We start from the raw sequence: 14,324 nt of genomic DNA, 5'->3' as shown, positions 1-14,324 counted from the left end.
GAAACCGCCGTGTTCGGGGGTCCGCACCGCTGCACAAACCGTGGCGATCCTTCTGCGGAATTTGCGGATTTTTTTCGACAAATCGAGTCGCGATGAAGCGCGGTGTTGATGCCGACTGTGATTCGCCTAACGGTACTTGCGACTCGAGTCTGTAGTTCGCTCTTGCTCTTATTTTCTTACCTACGCAGAGGATAAACGGGGATCAAATTTTGGATGCGCCCGCCACTGTTTCAGTGTTCCGTGCGTGGATCGAACGTGCGTGTGAGTCGACGTAATCGCTTTACATGAGTGAGCTGCTCGCTCGAAAGAGGATCGACTTTTATAAATGAACGGAGCCAAACAATCGTCCAGGTGCGCGACTTCGACACTTGTTCACATTAACGCGTACCCATTACAAAATGAGCCGTTGATTCGTGTGAGTAAAAAAATATCCAACGGTTCCCCGGTGTCTGTACGTACAATCTTTGTGCTGGTGAATCTTCTCAATTATGATTTGAATATTACAACACATGGTAATTTTCAGTACACTCTCTTCAACGGTGGAGATTATCGCTGTAGATTCCTCGACCAACTCGCGTTTGTATTATAATTTAATTGGTTGTTCGACGAGAAGAAAGAAAAAATGAATATATGGAAATTTGCAAGTGTGATAAAGGCAATGGAATATTTCATTGCACCGGGCATGGCAGTCGGAAGAATTAATCTGGATTATATTATGTGCAATTACGGTGTACAGAACTTGAGCAGCGCGCATACCTAAGCGCTCGCAGTACGATGATTGTCGGTCATCTGAGTAGGAAGTAAAAGAATGCGAAGATTGAAAAATCGACTAATATATGTACGTACGCGTGTATTGCTTCTTTATTTCTACCACCTTCGTGCATTACAGACTAAAATCTATTCAGCTCGTACAATCGCAATGATAAATTTATAGAACTGCCCAGCCTTACGTCAACTGTTGAGTAAAAACGGAATGCTCATACATTAGCCTCGCGGGTTGCTCGCGATCTTTTTCTCCGAGGAGATGTATCATCTATACCTACCTATATGTCACGCCATCGATCGTATGATTTACATCGCGGACATAATCATCGACATTCGAACGAGTCAGTCAACCATCGTACATACATACTATTAGGCTCAGCGACCAGCCGCGGTTACAAATCGATGTCGAATTACATCAAAGAACCGACCTTGTACATACGTACCCCCAATCCAACGCTGTAACACGACTATATTACGACTCTTGACGTCATTATTATACGCTGCGTGATCCAGTATCGGGAATACTGGTCATCGGGTGAACAAATTTATTATATTGTACCTACGTGGATTTCACGTTGACCGAAAAATACATCACACTTTGCCTCTTGCCTATAGTTCACGAAATTTGCTCAACAGGACGGAATTCCAGAATCGGCTGATTCGATTCAGCTTGTGTCCGCATTCGCAATTCAATGCCTGGCGATGGTGAACGATAAGAGATACCTAGAGCACTGCCTGCGACTTACGGATATTTGAATTTACGGTACTTGAAATACGCACGTGATTTCAGATTTAGTAATTTGCTGGGATGCTTCAGGAAACGAAGAACCAGAATTTTCATTTGTCGCATCTCCTCGATACATAAGTACACTGCTACCATAAGTATACAGATTGGATTTCGTGCAAATATCTATACCTGTACAGACGACAATCTTTAATGAGAAACAGATGAGACGAAAGAGATCGGATGATCATTGGTATACCTGCTTTCGTTCGAGCCGTAGAACTCACTTTACGGAATTACTGTTACTCGATGCGAGAACTTTGATCGCGAGACGAAGTTAGCGGGAATTTCCAACTGTAGACCACACCGCGTACGACACGGGTCAATTGAAAATCGACCGACCCAGTGACGTCGTCGGTCCCGATCCCACTGCAGAATATTCACTTATACGTACAGGGCCGATTCTGTATTCACATGTCACATCCTCGCCTACAGTCGAGTGGAAATTATGGAAGGAAATTTTTTCGGATAAAATTTGGTCATCGGGGTGAACATCGCTGTGAGAATAGGTAACGTTGACGATAAAATTACCAGAGTATTAGCTCCGCGGTAACTCGTATCAAGAGGAGACTACCGATCGAAGTACAATCGTCAAATCATGAACTTTATTCGTTCGAGTTTCCTCGAAAGTACCGAGCGTTTCAATCGAGGCTTTCTGACTAAAATCATCGGAGAAAATGTCGCGTAGATTCGATCGGCGTGTGAAGTCGGACGAGAGAGGGGGTTGAATAAACGAAGCATACGAAAATCGGTTTACCGGGAGCTCGAGTACAACGATCATTGTAAGAACGTGCGCGGAGACCGCGACCTCATCGTTACGAAAAAAGAACCATTCGTGGTTTTCTGTCGTATCATCGTCATTGAAAAGCAGGGCCGCGAACGGGTTTAAAAAAACCATCGACGATCAAAAAAAATGGTATCATGCAGATGAAAAATCAAAACCGCTCAGAAAAGATCTCGCGCACCTATGCTCTGGAGGAGTATCACTGTCCCCGTGATATTCGCCCCATGAAATTCATGTAAGGAAAATCTTTGACTTCCGGTAATTTGACGTCTGGTCCGAACTCCGGTAGCTTGGGATCGGTTCAGTGGTGTGTCGCGTTAAACCGGAAGTGAGGGAGGCGAGCACGGGCATCGGCGGTCAGGGAAGCGGCGTTGTCTAGGTATTGAGGTATCTCCGTTCCAACGGACTCGCGGTACCTGTGCACGTACACTGTCACGCTATAGGTACGTAAACCTAGGGCTGCGCGTCGCGATAAGGAGGGAATTCCGTCGTACCCGACGACGCGCATCATCCGTGTGATGAGAAGGTAATGGATTGATCGTACGACGAAAAATTCAGGTGTGCGTCCGTGGGTACGGGAGGTACACTCGTTACACCTACGACGCGCTATTCAGGTGTGCCCAGCGGAGTATCTCCGTTTACGCCATGTCTACGGTTCGAACACGGTAACGGAAGATTTGTCACCGCAGTTTCCACCAAGAGAGAGATCTTCGGCCAAGAGTTACGCGGTTTATTACGTCAGTTGTACCGGCTGCGCCCGTCCTATTCGGTGTACGCTTCGACGGTCTACAGTTCAGTCGTCGCTCTGGCTTCTTGCCCGCAACGTGTTCGGTGTACCGATTGTAACGCGGAATCCAACTCGACTATTTCCTCGGATTTCTTTAATAAATTTCACAGATATGCCCACGTATGTATAAGTAAGATATCGACTCGACCGAATACTTATTATCGCATCGAACATAATTTAATAATAATTTATCAGGACTATCGGAGTTTTATCAAAAAACCGGTATTATCATAATTGTACCCACTCGCAGCCGAATTCGGTATCACGAATCACCTCAATCGCGTCGATCCCCTCGCGGAGATGGGTATACGTCGACCCGGATGAATGGAAGATAAAGATGTGTTCGGCCGAACGGAATATAATTAATCGGAGATTCAGTTTCTCGCATTTTGCGGGATACGAATTGAAATAATCAGTGTTGAAAAGTGGAGTTCGGCGTGAATTCAACTACCTGCAAAGTAGGCGGACGGGCACGTACATAGGGAGTAAGTCCGTTGCGGTTGTAGAACGAATGAAATCGAAGCTGCGTTAGGTGTGTTTTGTGTCTGTACGCGTAACGGGAACGCAAGTTATGTACGAACACCACGTTGTGCAGCAGCGGTGTCGGACACAGAAGTCAGTCGGCGACGTAACATTGACAAAAGTTTATTAGTATCAATTCAGATCTGTTAAGCGAATTAATTTCCACCACTGGCCTATAAACGTACGTACATATTTTATATTCGAGCGCGTTTCTAACCGCATGCAAAGAAACTATACAGAGAAACCGGTTCCTATTTCAAGTTTGCCAACAAAAAATTGAGACAAAGGATCGGCCAGCCTCCGATTTCGCTACTCCGAAAATCATGGAAGGACGAGTCCGTAGGAATCGGAATTCTCTTTGCTAACGACGGAATGCCGAATTCAGTCTTGTTTTTCACCAATATTTTAGCTGAACCTGTTGCATGATCGACGGCGAATTTCATCGTAACGTATCATCCTTCCTATCGAATAGGCGGGCTATGAGACCGATGAAGCGTACGAGCCTTGAATAAATTCACACGCTGAGGTGAACGTAGTTTCATTGAAAACTGGTCAATCTTGAACCCTGCTCGACGTTGGGGCAAAACATACTCGCGAGAGTACAGCTTTTTTTTGTCGCGTTCTGCTCAGTAGGTAATTCAAAGCCTCTTGGCGTAATCAGCGATGTGAAATAGCATAAGATTAGTACGAGTTTACAGAGCCGCGATAGCAATACGTAGTGGTGAATTTTTTTGTTCATCTACTCCTTCCCGTTCGGCCTTATAAATATCAGACACGTCTCGTTTGTCAGACAAGTCACCGGATACTTCTCATAATTATATCGATCGAAAGGTACTCGGCTCGGGGGAAAACTCAAGTGTCGAATACCTCGAATTTTCACGTGATATTTTTCACGGGTTCCAGAAGAATTCGGATGGCTATCCGGACTGCGGTTTTCATTCGCTCGATATTTCGGATTCAGATTGGCTAAAGGGATTTCCTATCCGATAGTAAGGAAGGGGGTTGTTAATATTATCGATATTAAAGATGATTGGACTAATTGATTCGAAATTATCGTTCCATTATTTTGCCGCATGACGAAGATTATTCCTACAGTGCACGCACATCCACCGCCAACGCTCAATCTGTGTGCAGCAAAACTTTTAAACGCGATTTTGCATAATGAAACATCATCTTAAATTTCGTCACCTCTTAACTCGGGCTCAATTACGGGCGAGTACAAGTTGATTAACATGATTTAACCGTACATAAATCATGCCGCAGACGTTGAAAAACCATTCTCACGCACTAGATTCGTCGAAAAATCATTCTAACGCACGCCTCAGTTTTTCCGGTATGAAAATTCATCTGGTATTTACCGCAGATTGATCATCAGTAAACTAAAATGCTATTATGCGTTGTTTGAATTTTACAGAAAGTCCCGTTCGATACATTTCGGAAAGAAGATGTGACGCGATCGATTCTCGCAGCCGTTTATACTGGAATTTACTCGTAAAAAAGGAACTCTTCTCCTTTCGAAGAAGGAAGATAATATCCTCGGTCGTCCGTGTCCCGTTGGAATCCCGGGGGATGTAGTGTGACGTCGAACGGTTAACGTGAAAGCTAAAGAGGCCCGCACAAGTCGACGATGCCAGACGGCCCCATCTGGAGTCCGCATGGATGTGGTCCTCACGAAAATTGGACTCGAGTTTGAATATTTGAGCGGCACCACTTTCGTCCCTGACGTCGCATTTGCCATTGCCATTGCTTCCCGTCGTCTCTTCGACAGAGCTGGTTAAAGTTCTCGCTGAGGGCGCCAAACGATGGGGAAAAAGTCCTTGGGGCGGAGCGGTCGAAGAACCATGTCGAAGTCGCGCCTCGTGTCCCGCCAAAAGACGCGGAGATGTCCATCGGAGAGGTGACGGTTCACTCGGCAATGCGAAAGAAACGAGGTCCGAAGAGTGCCTTGTTGGGCCTGATTTTGGGTTTCGTTGGTGGCTTTTTTGTCGCGAATTTCCGACTGATCGTACCGCTCGGAAGAACGCCGAAGAACGATACCTGCGGTTACCCGGGGTCGCAGCGCGTCTTCCAGGGTCTCCCGATCAAAATAAATTCGATGGACCCAATGGACATAGTGCATCTTTCCAAGGACGACAACGTCAATAACAGTGCGACCAATTTGGTTTTCGTCGGTGTTATGACGGCCCAAAAATACCTCGACAGTCGAGCCAAGGCCGTTTTTGAAACTTGGGGCTCGGAATTACCGGGGAAAATCGCATTTTTTTCATCCGAGACTTCAACTGTGCCGGATAATTGCCCGGATCTTCCCCTGGTCGCGTTGCCCTACGTCGACGACAGTTATCCTCCCCAAAAAAAGTCGTTTCTAATGCTTCAGTACATGTGGCAGCACTTTGGTGATAAATTCGAGTGGTTCCTGAGGGCAGATGACGACGTCTACGTCAGGACCGATCGTTTGGAGAAACTCCTCAGATCCGTCGATTCGAAATTGCCCAGGTACATCGGGCAGGCCGGAAGAGGTAATTCCGAAGAATTTGGACTTTTATCGCTGGAATATGACGAAAACTTCTGCATGGGCGGTCCGGGAGTGGTTGTGTCGAGGGAAACTCTGAGAAGAGTTGTACCACACATCAGATATTGTCTGAAAAATTTGTACACCACACACGAAGATGTTGAGCTCGGAAGATGCGTCCAAAAATACGCGGGGATTCCGTGCACGTGGAGCTACGAGGTGAATATCTAAACTAACATTCATTACTACCTACCAGAGTGAATTTTCTGCTAAGAAGTTAAATTGAGTTTATTTTCTCGTCGCTCTTGTTAACGACCGGTTAGTCCTCCGAGACGGTAAGCAGATGTCTCGGACAATTTAAAATACTTTCCCGACTACGTCATCTTAATTATTTTGGCAGTCTCGAACGGCTACTTTATAATTGCCGACATTCATCGTTCGACGTGTTTCAAACCGACGAACGTGATTACGCTCGCGAAGGAGTCGTTCGTTTCATAGAATATTTATCCCATTTGCGCACGGGGATAAAATAATCAGGGTGATGATTTCTACCTCTCGAACCGCCCGCATATGTGATACGTTAAATACAATACAGCGTGTATTTATACACGTGGCGAGCAGGCGGTGGGCGTTTCTGTCCGAAGCATCTTCCAGGATCTCTGAGAAAAAGAAGAAAAAAAAATACGCAGACGAAAAACGTTATCGTAACACAATTTGCCTCTCGTAGCAACAAACGACGTAAACCAAGCAAATATTTCAACTCTTTATCGCGCGAACGCACGTTGTATCTCTTACAAGAGGAAGTATCGAATTCAGCTGGGAATATCACGATAAAATGTCGAATAAAAAGCCAACGATACACGATTAGCGTATACGCTTCGGTCATATTTGTACCCCGCATCCAACATTTGTATACGTGTCAACCGTGAACATGTGTGACGCAAAGTCGATAATTGAGTATTTTTCCTCAGAAATTCGTAAAACAGCCCGATAAATTTTTTCATCCCGGAAAATCGTCTGGACGAGTTCGTTGAATCCCCGATTCACGTTGACGACACACCGGCAATGGTTGAGCGGAGTGGCTGTGCGCGGCTTACTCGTAAGTTACAGGAATAAATGAAAATGAAACCTCTACGATGACGATGACTTTGCGTCTGGTCCAGGGGTCTGGCTCGGTTACTTTTACGCACCTCTAAACAGTTTACGACAACCTCTACTTATATCGCGGCACAAGGCTTGCACCTATAAAAGTGTAGCTGTGTGCTGCAAAGTATTCTGGGTCAGACCAGCCCTACGTCATTACGTGCGCACGTATAGGCGTACACCACTCTTTGCCTATGTAACAGAGAAATTTGATAAAACGAGAGACCAATAAAAAGAGAATTGTATCTACCAAAAAAATCGTCAGCGAAGGTTACTGTATATGTATGTACGCATGTATGAGGTCGCAGATAGTAGCAATAATTCAATTGACATATATGCGGCTATAATATTATACCAGATATATATTTAGCGATCATTGAGGCAGTCGAGAGCACAGCATGTTATACGTATAGGATGTTGGTTGTTAGTTTCAAGTGAACTGTACCCGGTTAACCTAATGCGAGCCGGATTGTGTTGTTCTCCGGAGCAGCCTAAGCCCACATACGGCATCTGCATCCTAATCCCCTTCATCATCGCTATCGGACTCGCTCCGATACCGTGGTCCGACATTATATCTTATTATTTTGGATCGTATCACAGTCGCGAACCTTCGGCGACGATACATTTGAAATTACGGAATCGCGGGTCTTTGAAGAAAATCTGCAAACCTCTAACACAGGCGTTATCCCGTGCTGGATATGATCGGCTTTGTCGGGTATAATTGATAATTATTGCCCGATGGTTAAACAAATACTCTTCAGATATTAACCGATGATCGCTGATTGATGCTAACGATGAGCGAAAACAACTCTCGTCCCCTTCGAAGCTTCCTTCTGCGGCGAGAGTTGTCGACACATAAAACACTCCTGAAAATCAGACGAATTGAACGCGAGGAATCTGACAAATAGTTCGAATAATTTTTAGGATTTCGGTTTTTATAATGGTAATGCTGGTGGTAGCTACGATGATTTGTGTTGCAGATGCAGTCAATACTTTATCACAACAGTAGCGGGGATCAAGCGTTCACCGGAAACCTGAAGCGTAAAGAGGTCCACAGAGCCATAACTTTGCATCCGGTTAAAAGTCCCCCTTACATGTATAGGTTACACAATTACATGCGGGTGAGCAACGACTCGACTTATTTTTCGTCAGACTCTTACTCTTAATTTGATGCTTCGTGCTATTTATTTATTTTTTATTCTTTTTTTTCATACAACTTCGATCCGCAGGGCTTACGCATACGTGAACTGCAGCACCTCAAAGTTCAACTGCACAGAGACATACGGTCGATGATGACGGAACTTCGAATCAATCCCGATGCCATTCAGGAATATGAGCTGGCGAAAAATTTTTCACTCTTTCCTCAAAAATCCGGCACCGCCGACTATCTCGGGGACAACCAAGTGCTGGGTGAGTTTCGTCGGTGAATAAAATCTGTTTATTGCCGCGTTAGCGGTAATTAGTGGTTTTGCATCGACGTTTTTTTTCTTTAATCTTATTTTCCTGCCGACGCAGATAACTCCTTCTACGTTATAATCTGAGAACGCGGTCTCCAGGCGTTCCCTGAAACCTCTGATACAGTTTAAAAAGCGTAGTCTGGTTATTCTTAGAATCCTCTATACATCCGTTCAGCTTTTTATGGGAGGCTAACCAACCATAATGCTGCGATACATCCCAAAGAAAGCCAAACGCGCGTGCGGCGAGTACTCGGAATTTGCACTTTCGCGTAATCGGACTCCGCGACGCGACTTTTATCTTCCTATCGAATGCGTCCATTTTCAAGACTCCGTCAGCGTCTGTGAAATCTACCGAATGGCCAGCCGTTCTAATTAATTCTCCGAAAGTCTAATTCTAGCCGCACGCAACTAATTGCGAGTAAGCGAAAAGGTTCCCGAAGGTCCTCGAGGGACGATCCAAAATCCAATTGATTCCGCAACCGATTGGACAGAATCACGGTTCACCGGTAGGAGTAGCGCGTACAACCACTTAGCATAATTGCGGCGCGTTGGATTGAAGTTATAGAAGCGAAACATACGTACACGATACGAAAGGGAAATACGCGACACGCTCTGTTTCGGCCAATCAAGCGGGTCGTTTTATATTTACATTATTTCGTTCTCGCACAATTTATGTACGTATAAATAGTCACGTTCAATTTAACAGGGGGGGGGGGGGGGGGTCGGGATAGGGTGGCGCATGAAATGGAGTTATAGACTGTGTTTGCTACGTACGTTCGAAAATTTCATTCACATACGCTACGCACAGCTATCTGTTTATTGGACTAAATTTGTCTGGAGAACAAATCCGTTTACATGGACTCTGTGTAAACGCCGGAGATACCCTCCAGCTGATGCTGTTGAAAAATCGTGTGCACTCATTTCTACTTATTTTCAATTACTTTTGAAAAAATAATCGACGCGCTTTGATTCGGCGGCGTTAGTTTGCCGCCTGAGTCAGAATGACGAACAGGAACGCCGCGTCGAGATCGAGATGTAAATATTCCCCCGGGAGCCGGAGGCGCGGATGATCGAATAAAAGGAAGTCGAAATGAGCTTGAACCGGGACATCGAACTCCCACGCCTATACTCAGTTTCGGATTTATTTCACTCGTTCGAAACAACTCCGTTGAATCAGTCGACGTATTGATTTTCCACATTTTCAGGCGTTTCAGCTGGGCTACGCGCATTTCGGCCGAAAAAGGCGAGCGAAGTTATTCCTTGGGACTTCATATCCAGGTCGGAGTACAGTTTACTGGACAGTAATCCTAGGAGAAGGATTCACAACGACGTGAAAGAGGGTTTGGAGGATATCACCAGGGAAGTTATGGCTTCTATAAACGCCTGTTCGAGGCAAAGGGGTCGCGTCGTTGAGGAAAGATCTATTCTTTACGGCTACAGACGCGTCGACGCTTACGGGGCAGACACCGTTCTAGACCTCTTATTAGTGTACAGGAAATACAGGGGGAGGAAAGTTACGCTTCCCGTACGAAGGCACGTCTATGTCCACCAACATTTTACCGGTACGTAGCGAAATCTTGATTCCGATTAAACCGTTCCGTCACTTTCAACGAGCTAATCCCTTCAGGTCTGGAAATTCGAGAAGTGCTAGACGGAGTCGAGGTGATTCCAGAGGCAGGGGAGGCACAGGAAGAACAAAAATCCCTGCAAAGCGTTCTCAGAAACAGTTTCCTCGGCTTGAAGTTCAACACTTACCAAAACGTGGACCCTATCAAAAGCAAAGTGATACATTTCTTGCTTCCGTTGTCCGGTAGATTTGAGATTTTTCGAAGATTCGTCAAAGTTTACGAACAAATTTGTTTGGTGCCGAGTGAAAATACGGAACTTTTGATAATATTGTTCGCTCACAGGATTGAAAATACCATGAACGAAACGATATCTCTCGTCAACGACGTCAAAAATAAATACCCCGGTGCTAAAATCGATCTGATCACATCGCACAGAAACTTTTCCAGGGCTGTCGCCCTTGAGATCGGTGTGTCGAAATGTAAAGACGACGATCTTCTGTTCTTCATCGACGTCGATATCGTCTTCACCAACTCAGCCCTGCACAGAATTCGTCTCAACACTGTTTACATGAAACAATTATACTTTCCGATAGTTTTCAGTCAGTTCGATCCGAAGGTGGTGTACGACGATGCCAAAAGACGAGACAGTTACGTGATCAGTAACTACAACGGATACTGGAGAGAATATGGTTTCGGTATAGCGTCGCTTTACAAAAGAGATTTTAGGTTTATAGGTGGGTTCGATCTTTCCATTCGGGGATGGGGAAAAGAAGACGTAGATCTTTTCGAAAAAGCAGTCCGCTCGAACCTTACGACATTCCGAGCACCCGATAAACATCTCATTCACGTTTTCCACGATGTTGATTGTGATCCGAACCTTTCGGGATCTCAGCTGATGATGTGCGAAGGATCCAGAGCGGACACTTACGCCGGAACCGATCAGTTGGCCAATATCATTTACGGACACCCGGAGTATTTGAGATATGCGAAAACCTTGAAGTCCAGGATCACCACGCCAGCTGCGTGATCGGTGAGGAAAATATCGATATTACACGTAGAGAGTATCGGCCTATGATTCTATCTTGTAGAAGTGGATTTCGGTAAATCGAAGCGGAAGAATAGGCGATGTTCTCGGCCTACGTGCATTCTGATTTCTATATAAATCACACCTATAGAATAAATTAAGTCAGTTTCTTAGGGAATTTTTTTTATGCAAAGGCTCCGGATTAAGCGAGTATTTAGAATAAGGAAGATGCATGAATCGATTGTTATCGATTGATAAACTGTGTTAGGGACAATGGAAAAAAAAATTTCATTGAACGGCGCAGTGGAGGTAATATAATAATATAAGGTCTATATAATTGTATATTTTACACACATGAAATAATTGTTATTGATCAAAGATAGAACAAATAATTGTAAAATGAAATAAATGTGATATATCGTGCCTCGCCTAAAACACTCGCAGTGTTGCGTGCTTATAAAAAGCAAATTTTGAAACCACACCACCCCGTTTAATTAGCAGAAATATTTCATGCCGTCTTATCATAAGTATAACGAACACATGTTTGCCGTTGATTATCATTATAACAGCCGGTGACAAACATGAGGCCAGAAAAACAAGTTTTAATACACATCCGAACGCGATCTATATTATAACCATCGACGGATGAACACAGTTGTAACATATAAGAAATACATGTATTTATATGCGTTCTAGAATGCTGGATTAATAATTACACAAACCAGATCAAATGATTCAGAAAAATTAACAGAGATTCAATTTCAAGATTTTTTATCTCTTCGCAACGTTGCGGAACCACGATTTTTTTTTTTTTTTTATGATCGGTAAATGTACGTACCTAATATAGAATCATGTAAACTTTCTATCAAGGCTCAATTTCCGATTACGTTAATAGCAACGCTTGTTATTCGAATATTCATGTGCTGTAATTCGAATAAAATATGCAGAATTATGCGTACCCGTACAGTCATACACAATAACTTTCTTCTTAAAAAAACATTCGGCTATTAAAAAGACAAAAACCGAAGAGATAACGTAGTTGAACATCGACTGTATCAGTATCCTTAAATTTTCACGACTCTCTAGTTACCAATAACACCGAACCGCATCGATGTTTACACTCACGCTTGCATGCGGAAGTGTTTACATTAGCGTTGAATTCGAATGACGACTCCGAGTACGGGATATCGGATGTTTACTTCAATTCTCTTCAATTTTACATCGAACAACACATGGTGGCGCACAAGTTGAAAATAACAGTTTTATCGCCGATGAAAGATCGCAGAAATTCATCTCGATTTAAAAATTCTCCGTTCCAGTTTTCTGTAGAATCAACCCGATATATCGTGAAATATTACATCCCGGAAGATATGGTTAGCGAATCCATGAATGCACCGTCTCTGCTACACCGGCTGCTTTCAATCAGCTCTACCATCCGTCAGCGGTAATTTCATTTCCGGGATTAGTTAGTCCAAGAGTTGTCATAAGTAGGAAGTTATAGTGTAGCGTTGCGGCATCTATTTTCACATCACTGGCGAATCTCTGAATTCTGACCTTGCTCACTAATCGCAGTTAAAATATGAGGAGTCGAGCGATCGGCGAAAGGAAAATTCCATTCTCATCTGCTCGCGATGATCGTTCGCCTCTGAGCTATGTATACATAAGTATAGTGAAAAAATTGCGATGACGAACCATAAAACTAGCGTCTCCGGCACTGAGAGACGTTTGGCAATGGTTTGTTCATGCAAGATCTAGTCCAGCCATCCCAACCCCCGAATCCTCTCGAGTTGAAGATGATTTGGGCGCACCGGATATCGTCCTGAAGATTATCATCCGCAAGATCCTCGCACCGAACATTGCACACTCCTCCTTTCCGCCCCCTCGCGCACCACTCTCTGCTGTTGATTTGGAAGATGCCGTAACTGTAGCTGGATTGTGTAAGGGGTCCCTTAACGAGTCCTGTATCCAACCGGCTGGTGTTTTCCATCAAACAAACCCAGTTGCTGATCCACGTTCTCGAAATACCGGCTGTTTGCAACGCTATCGCGGCCTCACATCTCGTCAACACCCGCGCTTCCGTCTTATGAAGATCGGCCACTAAAATCAGCGGCGCGATTACTCCGATAATCAGCGATCGGAACGACAATGAAATAATCATCGTCGTGCGTCTAATTGCCGCGAACCGTTCGGAAGCACTAACAGCTTGAGCAGGAAAATCACCGCGATACGGGTGTACTCATGTGAATATGTCGTATGCGCGACATTCCATGTTTATATTCCAGGGTGGGCGGTTCCGTGACCTTGAAGAATTATCATAATATAATAACAATACGAATAATAATTACGATTCGATCGTGTCAGCTCTCCGTGATTTATATTCTACGACGATGATAAGCGGAAACAGCGTCGTTGATTCGGTCGAATAGTTCGGAGAGTCTTATCTGCCGCCTCGGTCTTTCAATTGACTCGCCTTTCGACGGGCAAAAATACCGATTTCAAATTGAATCGATAATCGGTACTTTTTGTACACCGGAAATTCGGGTGAGGTTGCGAGAGGGCGAGGTCAGTACTCGTTGGCGCTGGTCGACCGGTCAGTCTGTATTCGTCATATCAAACTTCCCGCAAGTGCGTAGGACAATGAGAAAGGAGAAAATTTCTCGGATTTTTCACGCACGATTACGGCCAGTTTTCGCAAGATCAATCATCGACGGTGAATGCGACGAACAAAACGTTTGCAGCGATACGATATCTGAGATATTCGCAATAACCGTTTTATTGTTGCGCTGTGTAACGATAAAAAAAATATTAAGCAACCGCAGAACGATGGAATTATTTCGTCATAATTGCCTTGTATAGGTGCGCACAGTTCGGCATAGGAATGGCGTGAAATAAATGTTTTAGAAATTGAGAGCATTAGAATAACAAAACACAGACGTGATCGGCGTCGGTAAATTCCTTCCTGATTTCATTACTCGGTTCAT

General features: G+C 44.4%; 2 protein-coding genes across 10 annotated transcripts; one reads left to right on the top strand and one right to left on the bottom strand.

Moving 5' to 3' along the window:
- Positions 1-222: 222 nt before the first annotated feature.
- LOC105693498 (chondroitin sulfate synthase 1) lies at positions 223-11,778 on the top strand. 9 transcript variants are annotated; one of them, XM_048649089.1, is made up of 6 exons: positions 223-351; positions 5,057-6,370; positions 8,272-8,415; positions 8,524-8,704; positions 9,957-10,313; positions 10,379-11,778. In XM_048649089.1, exons 2-6 carry the CDS (start codon positions 5,525-5,527, stop codon positions 11,344-11,346), a joined length of 2,496 nt encoding a protein of 831 aa, XP_048505046.1. In that variant the 5' UTR covers positions 223-351; positions 5,057-5,524; the 3' UTR covers positions 11,347-11,778. The 9 variants fall into 9 exon arrangements, with proteins under 9 accessions (XP_048505046.1, XP_048505045.1, XP_048505047.1 ...); XM_048649088.1 differs by having other exon boundaries at positions 282-415; XM_048649090.1 differs by lacking the exon at positions 223-351 and adding an exon at positions 562-838.
- LOC105693499 (lysozyme-like) lies at positions 11,667-13,595 on the bottom strand. Its single transcript, XM_012413473.3, has one exon. The coding sequence runs from the start codon at positions 13,499-13,501 to the stop codon at positions 13,043-13,045; it is 459 nt and encodes a 152-aa protein (XP_012268896.2). The 5' UTR covers positions 13,502-13,595; the 3' UTR covers positions 11,667-13,042.
- Between the last annotated feature and the right edge of the window lie 729 nt (positions 13,596-14,324).

This window comes from Athalia rosae, chromosome 1, assembly GCF_917208135.1.
Source record: "Athalia rosae chromosome 1, iyAthRosa1.1, whole genome shotgun sequence".
In the NCBI taxonomy this organism is placed as follows: domain Eukaryota; kingdom Metazoa; phylum Arthropoda; class Insecta; order Hymenoptera; family Athaliidae; genus Athalia; species Athalia rosae.
This window is presented reverse-complemented; position numbering and strand designations above follow the sequence as displayed.

Bases quoted from the DNA above. Each gene is read 5' to 3' on its own strand.
- LOC105693498 (XM_048649089.1), top strand. From the start codon at position 5,525: ATGTCCATCGGAGAGGTGACGGTTCACTCGGCAATGCGAAAGAAACGA. The intron at 6,371-8,271 runs GTGAATATCTAA...TGATTTGTGTTG, and splicing joins CGTGCACGTGGAGCTACGAG to CAGATGCAGTCAATACTTTA. The intron at 8,705-9,956 runs GTGAGTTTCGTC...CCACATTTTCAG, and splicing joins CGGGGACAACCAAGTGCTGG to GCGTTTCAGCTGGGCTACGC.
- LOC105693499 (XM_012413473.3), bottom strand. From the start codon at position 13,501: ATGATTATTTCATTGTCGTTCCGATCGCTGATTATCGGAGTAATCGCG.